Source organism: Glandiceps talaboti, chromosome 6 (genome assembly GCF_964340395.1).
Source record: "Glandiceps talaboti chromosome 6, keGlaTala1.1, whole genome shotgun sequence".
NCBI lineage: Eukaryota > Metazoa > Hemichordata > Enteropneusta > Spengelidae > Glandiceps > Glandiceps talaboti.
Genome location: NC_135554.1, coordinates 9,296,795 through 9,311,321, shown reverse-complemented (window position 1 = coordinate 9,311,321; position 14,527 = coordinate 9,296,795). Strand labels below are relative to the sequence as shown.

The following is a 14,527-nucleotide window of genomic DNA, read 5'->3' as shown; positions in this document are numbered from 1 at the left end:
CCTTGACAGTAATTGCCATTTATCTACAGGACAAAATCCATTCAATGCAGTCCTAAAGAAGAGGATATATTTAGTTCTGAAGGAGTTAGAAGAGAGGTCGGTGGATTCTACTTTAAACTGGGCTAATGAGGCTGCGTTCTCCGCAGAAAATCTACAGGAGGGAGGGACATTTCGCAGGACATTGGTTCTCAAGATTTGCAGATTAGTTACTCCTGTTTTAGCGCTGATCCTTGGCTCAACATGCAGCAATAACAACCTGAAGGTACTTTTCAACAATTCCATTGGTACATGGATTCACACTCTGTGGCTCAAAATGTTGGCGACTGAAACAATCACACCACTTCCAACCGATATACCTAGCCTTGACGAAAGACTGATGCTTCATCACAAGGGGCCAAATGGTCTAGTCGAATTCAAAATACCATTCTCTTGGTGTGTGTTCAACGTGCTGGAGGAACAGTATGATAGAGCTAGAGCTGTGCAAAGTAAGAAAAATTGATCATTAAAGTCCTTCTTTACATTTTTTCTCTAAGTCTCTTTACACATGACGTATTTATAAAAAAAAATAATTTGTTTATGAAATTCTCATTACTTGCAGGAAGCGAATCCCATTCGAAACGCTTGGGTCAAACATTGTGCAGTATTCTCAATACAATGCCACTCGGAAAAGTGTTGCAGGGTACTGTAAATGAGAACTGGACAGCCTTCTATGACAAATACTTACATGACTTTATACAACAGACATATAAGTGGAATTCTGTTGAAGAATTTGAGGTTTGGAAGTCTTCTCAATATTTCAAATATAGATTTGGATAATATCAGACAACATATTTATACGAACTAATATTTTACCTCATTTTGAAGTAGTAATTGTGCACAGGCAACTTTTTAAAAAGATTTATCTTTCACTATATATTGTGTGAATGTGGATTACATTGTCATGTTTTACTTGAAACAACTAAAACTGTATTGTAATTGTAGAGAGAAAGCCACCTCTAGTTTAAATATTCTTCCAGGGCAAAGGGAACAGGGTGCCTCTTTTGTGTTCATTTCATTTCATTTACAGTCGTTGCTTTTTTCAGCATGTTCGCCAGGCATTTTTAGCAGCTGTTATTGAACACAGAAACCAACATGAGAAAAGTCTTGACAGAAAAGAACCCGCTTCAAAGACGGAAGACCTGTGTATTGGTGACATACATGTTGTGTACACCATCATCAAGAGACGCCTACAATGTTTTTCGGATTTGGTCTGTGCATTTCCTGAGATCTTGGAAAAACTAAATACGGCTGAAATGCCAAAAGAAGAAATGGTAAATGCTCGCTCATTATTTTTCTGTCATTCTTAAATATTTGACTATTGTCAACATTATGTCTGCCTACGGATACCAGCCGGAGGGGGTTAAACAGTGAAATGTTTAGTTATTTGATTATAGAACAGATATGATGGGATATATTTTATATACGTTATAAGTATACAACTCATTCTCTACATTCAAGAAACAATTAGTGCGAACACATTGAATAAGAATCTAGATGAACTAATAGCTTTCAATTTCCCTTATCGCTCTAGGTTCTGGATGCAGTGGCTCTCGATTGTGCTCTTGATGTTATCAGTCCAACTGCAGAGAAATTAAAAGATGCCACCTTCAGACAGCGATGGCTGCATGAACATTTACCATGTGTAAATATTGTTGCTAACCAGTTGTTGAAATTTTACAGCAAAGAATATGGTCCTGAAAGTATGAAGCTCATAGATCAGTGCAAGTAAGTCAACAGTTCATCAATTGTAAACCCTGGTACAACAACCAGTAATCACACTATTTGCAAAACATATGAGTGAAATACACTTAACTTAATGTGTTTTTGCACCATTATGATAGGACACACTTCCTATCGAAATGTTTAAATGTTATGCACATTTGTCTTTGTAGACTTTGAATCTCTTTACTGTTACAGAGGTAAACTGTCCTCTTTATGCATTAAACATTATTCTACCTTTGAGCTTAAAGAGTCCTGTTTAAACTAAACTATTACATCTTTAATCAAAATCGCCAGCCATATATTTGTTATTTTCCAGTTTTACACGAGTGATTCTGTCTGTCTTGATATATTATGGAAATATATTTATGCTCTTCTGTATGAAAGGAGAGATGATGAACACTACATGATGGGTTTTCTTATTCAGCGTTTGTGATCATGACGATGTTTAGGAGCTCAACAATTCGATTGGTTGGTCGGTCGGTCGGTCCGATCGAACGATCGATTGTGTGATTGACTGGTCGATTGATTGATTGATTGATCGATTGATCAATTATTTATAACTCTACTTGCAGACCAAGGTGGAGTGCTCTGAAAATGATTCAACTTTTTGTTGAGCATCGTAGTTCAAGTGATAAAGACGAGGCTGATTACTTGACTGTCATGCCATACTTTGGGGTAAGCTTGAAGACCTTTCTATATATTTTTTTGACATTAATTATATTTGTATTTTACTATATGACGTACGGTTAATGTTATGCGTCATTATTTGTAATTATTAACAGTCCAAACGGTACATCACATGAGGTCATCCACATATTTATTAGTCAAGGGTATCAATTTCTTTTGTACTGATCAAACTTCATATCAGAGAATTGTTTTACTTGATTGTATAATATTGCAAGTATAATGGACATTTCAGGTACTAAAGAAAAAGGAATCCTCCAAGAAAGATCATATGACGAAAATTGAAAGATTGATGACGACGTGCAACAGAAATGCCGCCAAGCGGTATTTTTCGTGAGTAAATTCGACCCTGTTTGGATAGAAGCTAGAGTATATATCGATATACGTAATATATTAAACAAAATAAGATATCGGTAAAACTGATTACGATTAATGTAAAGTGTGTACACCAAGAGTATGAATTGTCACATTGACGTCAATTTTGAACTTCCCTCAACTATTTTTTGCTCTTAAATTCTCTTAAATTTTGTAAAATGATGTTTAAAAATTACAAATAGTTTTCTTAGTGTCCCTAATAAAATGATAAAGATAGGGTATGTTTAACTTACCAATACCTAGTTACATATAACATTTAGTTGTATACACTTTCCTAATGCATCAAGCTATAGCATTTCTTACATACATATATACAAACTATGTTCAACCCTGTCCGCAATTAATGTAGTAAAAATATCCGTACAAATATTTGGATATAACTGTGCGTCCACAGAAAAGGCGTAGCACATTGTGCCTGTGGTAACCATGACATCATCGACCCTGTTGTCTTGGAGTGTGGTCATCTGTGCAACAAGCAATGTTTTGAGAAAATCAAATCTGCCCCAAAGGAAGAATTCAGATGTCCATTGGAGGAGTGTAAAAAGGTGTTTACAGAAGGTTTTCAGGCAACACCAAGTGTTGAGGGAAGGTATGTTAAAAAAGCGAAATACTTTACCATTTGACGTATAGTTTTATTATAATGTTTTGAAAGTCTTACGGACAATTAGAAAATTTATAAAATAAATAATTATTATTAAAGACAACTGGCCCTGACAATATCAGTCATTCGACACAATCATATATGTGCATTGTCAGGATAAGTTGGTTAGTTAGACACGATATCTTAAAAATAAAAAATTACATATACATCACTTTCACTTACTTTGATGGTCGCCGAAATCGGAAGAACCGATTAGGAATAGCTTATTACGCTTTCAAAACAACCTTTGCTTATTAATGAATAATCCAAGCATCTAATAACTTAACCTAGATATTTAAGGAACGTTTGTTTCAATGATATGTTTGTCTGTACGCATATTTAATTTGCTATCTGCCTACCCTAACTGTCTCTGAATACTGTTAAAATTGCACATCGATTGTTTATCCTCCCCATGTACTGAGAACAAGAATAACTTACGGTTAGACAATACTTGATTTCAATATAAATTTGAGTCTTGGTTTAAGAGTGAATGAAACAAAGTGTTCATTGTGTCACAAGATGGTCAAAAATACGACACAACTGTGACGTAAAATTTGGAACTGGTCGAGAAAGTGAATGGTGGATTATGGTGTTGGAGAAAGATGCACACAGACACAGTGAAAGACCTGTTATTATTGAATACTAAAACAGAATGCTAAAACTAAAATTACACAACCCACAGAAAATTCTACAGTAGCTTGGTTGAGTACAGACCCTTATGTCTTGACTTGTAACTCTTTGTCGGCGAATACCTTGGCAGCGACGCTTGATACTTGCTTGTAGATTTTACAGAAGTAGACGACGCGTTGGTAGAAAGAAACAGTGGGTCGTTTTGTTGGTGCGCTTGCAGAATAAATGGCAGTCTCTGGCTTAGTAGATAGCTTGGAGTCCTGGCAATAGCTGTATTCTAGCAGTATACAAAGTAGCGTATGACTGACGACAGGGTAAATCAGTTGTAGCACTGAAAGTTCATAAATTCTGGCTTTTATAGCCTGTTGTAAACAAGTCCACATGGCAGAAACTGTCAAAACATGTCGATAGTCCACTTGGTGACATTACCGCGACCTCTAAGCTGTTTGGGTCTGACCGATGACAACAACATATGATTGACTGGTTGTATGCAGATTTCCCTGGTGACTGAAAGTTCACTTAACCCCTAGGTCAGTCAACATACACTAAGTTGTAAACACCAGGTGCCCAGGCACCAATATACAAATGAAAAGAGCTGAAAATAATCACCTGTTATCCTGCCATCAAAACAAGTTCTACACAATGACTGATCTGACTGAATCAGTCAGTCAGCACCCTAAAGTGAGTTATCTGCAAGAATTAATGAACAGAAAAATTATATCCTGACACATTGCCGTGTATGAAATTCAGAATAATCCGTGTAATTGCTATATCAAGCTGAATAAACTCACAAAGTTTATATATCAGTAAGCGTTTGTTTATCGTGCCTTACTATTTCCTGATAGGAAAGAAGTTGAAGAGTATAAAATATATCGTCGACGGTGTAACCTCTTTTTCCTTGAACTGGTGACATCATATTATCTGTATAATGAGGAAGGTGAAGGACGTGGTGAACCAGATAGTGATGTACTTGAGAAATTGTTTCATTTCATAACGACCAAGGGGGAACAGCTGTCTTCCAATCCATTCAAAGACTGCAGTGTTGACACAACCCCAGTAGTTCGAACGTTTCTTTTGCGACACCTTTTGAACTACAGGTCTGTATTTTTCATATTTATTTATTTTCCTGAGTCATAAAATATTTGAGTTATTACTGATAATTACAATCACTCGTTGTATTAAGTGATTATCATACATTCATATGTCCATCTATGTTACACGGAACGTAAATGACGATTTGCGAAGGATATGTTTGTAGTCATTCGATTTTACCTTCAGTAGAGGGATATTATGTTTCAGTAATATGTGCATGTATAATGTGTGTCCATCTATAGGTGTGTTTCTGTGTCATCGTTTTCTCAAAAGTCGCTTGCTCAATTCAAATGAAACTCACTCTGGTTTGAAAACGACCCATCGACATCACGACTGCAACAATTTTTTTTTGCGACTTAATGGGCAGTCTGGAAACCAATTCAGAAAATTACCATGAATACATACATGTGTTAATTTGAGAGTCAACAGATCATCGGAGTCAAAGACCTTTGCAAAATCTAAATCTGAAAGAATTATCGATTTCGATACCTTGACCTACAGTGTATAAAATAGTGTACTGGGCTGGAACGCCCTGTGTAGTTTACATGGTATAGGGTCAATTACATCATATATTTGATTAAAAAAACGAATTTGATTGTAGGGGGCATTTGAATATATTTAGATAATTTAGTGCAATCCGACAACTGTGGAACTTTTCTTTTAGAAAGGCCACGGAAACCTAAATATAGCACACAATTTACAGTAATTCCATGTCACCATATTACGACAATGTGCGTGGGACACCTTTTGTACCTATATTTGGTTTGGGTAATTAGCTTTAATGTTTCATTAGCAGAATTAATCATCATCGGTAATTAGGTATGTCATACGTATGCATGCTTTTAATTTCATATAATTTGGTACATCAGTTGAGGAAAATAAATTGGAAGATTTTATAGTTTGCTGATATAATTTTTCTTTTGTTTGCATAATTAATTGTTGTTATTAATTAGCCCTATATCTTGAGAATGAAATCTTCAAATTCCATATAATTCGTTACATGCATTGATGACAACAAAGCACATAGGGTCATATAGTTTGCTGATGTGGTTTTAGTTGTCCTAAGTCATTTGACAAATTCATGCTTTCATTTATTAGACAGTATCTAAAGAATGCAAGTTTACAATTTCGTTTACAAATTCATAAAAGTTGGTTCACAAATTGATAATAACAAAGTCCATGTTTCTTTTAGAGCTTGGTGATGTTATATAACGATCTTAATTATTCATCTGCATTGTTAACGATTTTCATTAGTAAGGCAATATTTTAAGTATGTAACCTTCATATGGTTTGGTATGATGAATATACCAATTAAGGAGTATATCATGTATGATAGATATAGCTCACATTTTTGCATTCCAACAATTATTGTATAGGAACAAAAATCTAAAGGCCTTGCTCTCACAGAAGACATTCAGTTTTCATCGGGTCTGTTATTTGTTTTAGAACTAAAGACGTTCGACAGAAACTCCAAGATTACCTTGATAACTATTGGAAATTGGGGGAATCAGATTCTGGATACCAAGTTGGTCTGTTAATGCTGTATGTCCAATGTGTCGAGGTACGTACTATGTTCTGTGCAAATTTTGACAATTTGGACATTTATGTCAATTAAGAGCATTTTCCATACTAGACTCTTTTTACGAGAAACCCATCAGTTAGTTAGTTAGTTGGTTGGTTGGTTGGTTGGTTGGTTGGTTGGTTAGTTAATTAGTTTATATGTGTGTGTTTATTTATTGGCTTCTTCTCCTTGATTATTAAATCCAGGCTTCATGATGTTGAATTCGGATGGTATTCTTGTGTTTAGGAACTTTTCATTTTATATGACGATCAGTTCATTTTTACCTCCCGTAAGGGTACGGGAGGTATTAAAATACAAATGTCCGTGTGTGTGTGTGTGTGTGTGTGTGTGTGTGTGTGTGTGTGTGTGTGTGTGTGTGTGTGTGTGTGTGTGTGTGTGTGTGTGTGTGAGTGTGTGTGTGTGTGTGTGTGTGTCTGTCTGTCTGTCTGTCTGTCTGTCTGTCTGTGTCACCATTTTCTAAAATTCAGCTGGCTCAATTGTAATAAAATTTGGAATATATAATCTTTAGGGTAATAGCTAGACCTGATTAGGTTTCCAGCCAGATCTGTTAATGTTTAATTAGAGAAATGTGCATATTAATGAAATCAAATAATGAAGCAATATCTTAAGACTGCATGCTTCAATTTCAATATAATTTAGTATATTCATTATAACAACATACATTTGTCCTATAAAATTTGATGATGTAACTTACAGCGTTAACGAATAATTTGCATGATTAATTATTTTTGGTAATTAGGCTATATCTTAAGAATGCATACTTCATATTCAACATAATTTAGTACATACATTAACCATAAGAAAACACATATGTCCTATAAAGTTAGTTGATGTACCTTACAGTGTTAATGAATAATTTGCATAATTAATGATTTTCGGTAATTAGGCTATATCATAAGAATACATACTTCAATTTCAATATAATTCAGTACACATGTTAACAATAACAATCGCACATGTCCTGTAAAGCTTGTTGATGTACCTTTCAGTGTTAATGAATAATTTGCATAATTAATTATTATTGGTAATTAGGCTATATCTTACGACTGCATACTTCAATTTCAATACAATTCAGTACATACATTAACCATAACAAATTGTGTATGTCCCATAAAGTTAGTTGATGTACCTTACAGTGTTAATGAATAATTTGCATAATTAATGATTTTCGGTAATTAGGCTATATCTTAAGACTGCATGCTTCAATTTCAATACAAATTAGTACATATGTTAACCATAACAAACCGGATATGTCCTATAAAATTTTTGATATAGTTTAGTTTTGATGAAAAATTTGCATAATTAATGATTTTAGGTAATTAGGCTATATCTTACGATTGCATACTTCAATTTCAATACAATTCAGTACATACATTAACCATAACAAATTGTGTATTTCCTATATAGTTAGTTGATATACCTTATAGTGTTAATGAATAATTTGCATAATTAATATTTTTCGGTAATTAGGCTATATCTTAAGACTGCATACTTCAATTTCAATACAAATTAGTACATAATGTTAACCACAACAAAGCAGGTACGTCCTATAAAATTTGGTGCTATAGCGTACAGTTTTAATGAAAGATTTGCATAATTAATGATTTTAGGTAACTACGTTGTATCTTAAAAATGCAAGCTTCAAATTTCGTATAATATGATACATATATCAACCATAATAATACGCACCTGTCCTATGAAGATTGTTGCTACAACTTTTACCTTTTAATGAGTATTTTGAATAATGAACGATCTTCAGTAATTAAGCAGTATCATGCACTCTTCAAATTCCGTATAATTTTGCACATACATTAACTTAAGAAAGCACGCTTGTCCAAAAACAAAGCCTGTTACGATAGTTTTTAGCTCCGCTGTCAGCGAAAGCTGAAAGCGTAGCTTTAGGTATAGGTGGGTATTGAGGTATAGAGAGTAGAGTGAATCATAGGTGTCCGTCAAACTTTTATATTTTCACTATCTACTCCGAAAGTGACAGTCGGAATTCTTCGATATTTGGTGTGCATGTTCCCTGGGGGGGAGGCTATTCAGATTTGTTCATGCCAAGTTGATCTGTGCCATTTTCAATTTTTTATGATTTTTTTTCCAAAAATGACATTTTCATCAACTCCTCATAAACTTAAAGTCAGATTGCTTTGATATCTGGTGTGTTGATGCACAGGGGGTAGCTTACTTAGATTTGTTAATTTCAAGTCAGCACGTCTTCTCTTCTATTTTTTATGATTTTTTTTTTGAAATTTGAAAAAAAAATGAATATGTTAATGAGCATTATGACCGATGCCATATTGGAAATCAGTCCGCGAGACTTTAAGGTAAAGTGCAACTTTTCAAAAGACACTATTGACGTCAAACAAGCAATGCAATATGTGCTATAGTCTTAATTCTACGCATTGTGCGCCCAAATGACAAATATTTGTTCGAAAAAGGGTTGTAAACTTCAAATCCAATCTCCACCCCTCCTACAGAATGGTTCATTCCAGTATATGCACCTCATTATCATTGTGAGATGTCTTCCATGCCTAGCGCCTGAACTGAAGTGTATCGAACGATTTTTGACAGAGTCAGTCGTCAATAAAAACGATAATACTCTTTCTAAAATTACCACATTTTGAAAGGGAAAGTACTTTGTGGTTCATTTATGGAGTTTTGTTTTTGTACGATCAATATTGGTGGCAAAATTACAGCGTCAAAATGTGGTAATGCACGACAATCCCAAGTACCCGGATGCACGAGGGACTAACCCAGAAGCAAGTCGTTGTCAGCCATACGTTACAGTGCAGTGGTAACATCGTCCGAGAAATCGCTGCGTTCAGTGTCATTATTCACAGAATTGTTGTTTTCGAGTGAAAACCCGTCTTGAATTGTATAACTCTAACATGTCAAGTTATATTTTGAAAGTTGTATCGCTAGTTTGAGACGATTTTCTCACGTACTATCGGGGCTTACTTGGACTTGGACCTTACTCCAGTTCATCGGGAAGTTTAGCCAGACCGATAATTCTTTCTGATTTAGTTACAACACTTTTGATCGCGCAGATTTTGTTGTTGTGATGAAAAGAAATTAAAAAAAAAGATCACTTCAACCATTTTGTTGTGTTTTCTTTATGAAAGGTAATCGAACATGAACGAGTGTCACCACTGTAACCAGGAGGGTCTATGCTGTAACGTATGGCAAGGGTTCGACATACACGCTGGTCCGCTATCCCGCGAGTCTAGTAACTTTCTGTAAGGACCAGTAAAGGTTACTAAAATGCCCATTGCAGGTAGTCCGACGGGATAGTGACTTTTCGATAGGTATATTAGGGAGCTCAGAATTCAAACCACCGGCTATATGATGAATTCACGGTCATAGTAAAATTCATTTGATTTTTAATTTGCTATTTTGACCAACTCCGGTTGTCTATTCGCAATAAAATTACGATTAGTTTGGAAACGGGGTAGATTTTCTATGATTCCGTGTCATAAAAGCATGTGTTGTGTAGTTTTCGAAAAGCACACCCGGTGGGAAAGTCGCCCAACAGGCGATCTCGCGCCATTGCTGTACTACGTGGCACTTTATTCTGGCGGGGTGTCTCTTGAAAACGGGAATAGCGAAGGATGAGCCAATCAAGTGAGACCTTTCAAATGTAGCTAATATTATAGCCAATAAAATTAGTTGTACGATGATATGTGTATAATAAGGGTAAGGCTGGCCTAGCGCCTCTACACTGTAACAAGTAAATTAATTAAAGTTGAAATCTTTGTCGCATGAATTCGTATTTATGTACGGATGCGTAGTCTTTCTGAACAGTAATTTTTAGATCAGTTAGTATTTAAACTACGTTTCTGAGTTAATTATTCGGTAGGTTATTGACGAGCTCCCTTTGTAAAAACGCTGTACAAATTGGATGTCAGCGTTCGCCCGGCCACGTTCAACGGAACTAAGTGAAGCTCAATCATAACAATGGTGGCTGTCAAAATCGAAGACGCAATATGACCGTGTTGTTATTTCAGTGAGTTTATTCAGCAAGAAAACAACATGTTCTATGTTTTTGTACTTCCTACATGATGTGATGATCGGTTTTTTTACCGGTACAACTTACAGCCTACAATGAAACTGCTAACTTAGTTAGTAACACTGACACGATTACGTGTTCCGTGTTCATGTTTTGGGGCACATTTCTAAATACGCGAAACCAGTTATTGAATGTGTAGTGGATATTGATATTCAGTTTATTTTGCGAACGGTTTTGTCATTTCTTAGTAATTATAGGGCTGACTGTATCACGTTTAACGTTTATGTCAACTTTGAAGTACATAGACACGAAAATAGACGAAGTGACTTGTACATGTAATTAGTAACAAAATTTTGCTGTAACTGCTGGTAACCTTCAAATTTATTTATTTTTATGTTGTAAATACATTCTAATATGCACTAAGGACAACACTATAAAGACTTGCTCCATGGGAAGGTAATTTTTTGTCTTTTAAAAATGCAATAGTTAGATCAATGTGTACCAGAAATGTAATATGTAGTATTTAAGCTAGAAATAAGACCACATAACATCTTATACTCCCCCCCCCCAATTAAGACAAACTACTCACAGAAAGCAACAAAAAAAGAGAAGAAGCTCCAAAACATAAAAAAGAGAATAAAATTACAGTAATGAGTTGATGATGCACAAACAACTACAAAGAAATAGACAGTTCAATTACAACACACGGTTTGAAATAAATATGGGGTTTGGAAAAGTGAATTAGAAGTAGAGCAAAAACTAAGAGAGATGAAGAGCCTAAGTGAACAAGCGAAAGCACTTAAAGATAGGACCACCAAATTTTTTGCAGGACTACTACGTTATCAATTTTACTAGTCCTGTGGGATAGTGACTTTTTTACTCCAGTGTCGAACCCTGTTGGCTGAGAATGACTCTCTTTCGGGTACTTGGGGATTGTCGCCGTACGGAAACTAAGATGGCGATTAATACATTTCTTCCCTATATATATATATATATATATATATATATATATATATATATATATATATATATATATATATATATATATATATATATATATATATATATATATATATATATATATATATATATATGATGTCATAATTATTACTACAACTAGTACAAGTTGAATGTTGTTGACTTGGTAAATTTGTTAGAAAATTGAAATTCAAATTGCCTCAAAATTATTTTAGATCCCTAGTTTATTTCATTCATCATTAACATTTTCCAGGGTTAAAGCTGTAAGACACTGGAATTATTTATAGCCAACCTCAAAATCCTCTTTTTTTTCTTTTTCTTGTGTGCATTTCCCAGTCATTTTTTTTCTGAGATTTTTGTGCAATTTTTCATAACAGTAGATTTTTGTTATAAAATGGTGACTATGGTATAAAAGTACAATACATTACCAACTTCTGTGTAAAATGTGTTTTATAGTGAGACATCATATGAAACCACTAACCACTTTATTGCATCGCTAAAACAAAACTGCATAGTAAAGAGCTGAAGAACTGAACCACTTCTACATGTCACCAAAATTAAAAACAAAATTAAAAAAAACAGCGGAGCTATTCTGACCGATAGGTCGCTTGTTTTTTATTTTAATGAGTTATTTGCATAATTAGTGATTCCCTTACGGGAGGCATTCAGTTTAAATCTGGTATATGATGTCATAATTATTGTTGTGCCCATATTTTTGGTAAATATCAAACAAAATTTTATATCCCGCAGAAATGATGGTATTAAGGTGAATAATTGTTTTCTCACATCCTGTTTTTCTAGGATTCTTTGTTGAAACAGGAATGTCAGGTAAACGTGAAGATAATCGCAGAGGAAGCTATGCAAGAATTCCTTCGTCACACTGGATGTTATCAGACACAAAATATAGCTGTGCATAAGGTTGAATATCTGCATAATATATCATCTCTACGATTCGCATTGACCGTATTAGGTGATAGTATTCATGAACAGAAATGTGGGCGTGTATCCCGTAAGCGTGCGATTCACTTGTCGGAAATCATTAAAGCCTTAAGTGAACAGGGGCGTGAGATAGCTGAGACAATTGAATCACCACACTGTAACATCTTCTTACTGAAGTATTTATGTAGGAGATACGGTCTTGCATATTTGGATGATGCACAGAAAGAAAAGGATATGCACTGGTTATTACCAAAGAGCTCCCAGGTACGCTATTTGATAAGCATCAATAACTGCACTGTTCAATATATACTGAAGGATAAAAAAAAGAAAAAATATTAATAATTCAAAATCGTATTTCATAATCATATCATGAGCTAAGTTGATGTACTTATCTTTAGTTTGTTTTCTAGTCACGCAACCATCATCATTCTTCCGTTGACAATTTCTTGCAGCCTAAACATACCTACTGGTTGCATTGTACAAAGGGAGGAGTCGTGTCCTGCTCCAATACTGGAAGAGTTTAATAGAGAACACAAATCATTTTCTGAGTTTAGGTGTTGAAACCACCAGAAATTTTCTCACAAGGCACAAAATATATACAATGTCTCTGTTGCCTGTGTGGAAACCATTAATGTGGCCCTTCTTAATAGCCGTTTTTTGAAAATTGCATAATTCTTTTTAGGTTAAATTCACAGGCTATGTTGATATTGTACAGCTAGTGAGTTTGAAACCCCAACCACTTTCAAGAATGTCACTATGTTGTAGAATTATGATTGTAAATGTATGATTTTTCAGTTAATGATTTTACTTACCAATAGGTTTTCGGTTTATTTTTTTATGGTCAGCCTGTGTTACCCAAAACAGCAAAATGTGTCGTCTGTAATGGCGATGACCACGAAGAAAGAGCGATGGAAAATGGAGTTGTGGCTCTGATGAAATGCCACATCTGTTTTGAAGTGGCACATCCAGAATGCCTGAAGTCGAAAGGAATAACAAAGGAAGGTGTCATCAATGAGGACCTCGCTAACAGCTGGAAATGCCCTAAATGTTGTGAAGGCAGTTCGAATTCAGATAGTGACAAGGTATATTTTATTTTTAAAAAACTCACTTATCATGTAATTAAATAGTAGCATTATCATTCTTACATTTCAACTGTGGCCGAAAATATTACTTGCAATTGCCATTGGTTTATTACAGTAATGTATGGTGAATTCAATTTGTGTTGTATTTTTTCGCGTATTTCCAATTTTTATCTCCCGTAAGGTAGGTTCTGTTATGCTTCTGTCTGTCTGTCTGTCTGTCTGTCTGTCTGTCTGTCTGTCTGTCTATCTGCCTGTCTGCCTGTCTGTTGACATGATATCTCAAAAACCACTGCGTCAAGTTTGTATATGCTAATCATAATAAATTATTAGATTTTAGAAAACATCCAAGTTTAAACATTGAGGTTTAAATAGTCATTTGCATAATTGATGATTTTTTTTTTGTAATTAGGTTATATCTTAAGAATGCTCTCTTCAAATTCAACATAATTTGGTTCACATGTTAACCATACCAAATCACATATGTTGTGCAGTATTTATTGTCGCAACTCATACCTTTGCTGAGTAGTTTTCACAATTAATTATTTGCAGTAATTAAGCTATATTTTTAGAATTTACACATTTGGTACATACATAAACCATAATAAGCACCAACCTAATATACTAAACCGGTTGGTATAGTTTTTAGTGTTAATGAGTAATGTGCGTAAATAATGACTTTCGGTAATTACGCCAGATCTTTAGAAAAGAAGCTATATATATAACTTGGTATACATATCAACCGTAACAATGCGCAT

The 14,527-nt window shown here is 34.6% G+C and overlaps 1 protein-coding gene across 1 annotated transcript in view; it reads left to right on the top strand.

The window, feature by feature from the left end:
• The window catches only part of LOC144436803 (E3 ubiquitin-protein ligase RNF213-like), a 181,123-nt gene that overhangs the window by 140,313 nt on the left and 26,283 nt on the right, over window positions 1-14,527 (top strand). The window contains exons 62-72 of the mRNA XM_078125663.1: window positions 30-485; window positions 599-774; window positions 1,083-1,310; window positions 1,571-1,764; window positions 2,334-2,436; window positions 2,681-2,778; window positions 3,215-3,409; window positions 4,936-5,187; window positions 6,629-6,743; window positions 12,553-12,954; window positions 13,536-13,772. Of these exons, the coding sequence (XP_077981789.1) occupies window positions 30-485; window positions 599-774; window positions 1,083-1,310; window positions 1,571-1,764; window positions 2,334-2,436; window positions 2,681-2,778; window positions 3,215-3,409; window positions 4,936-5,187; window positions 6,629-6,743; window positions 12,553-12,954; window positions 13,536-13,772 (2,456 nt within the window). The remainder of the gene's footprint in view (window positions 1-29; window positions 486-598; window positions 775-1,082; window positions 1,311-1,570; window positions 1,765-2,333; window positions 2,437-2,680; window positions 2,779-3,214; window positions 3,410-4,935; window positions 5,188-6,628; window positions 6,744-12,552; window positions 12,955-13,535; window positions 13,773-14,527) is intronic.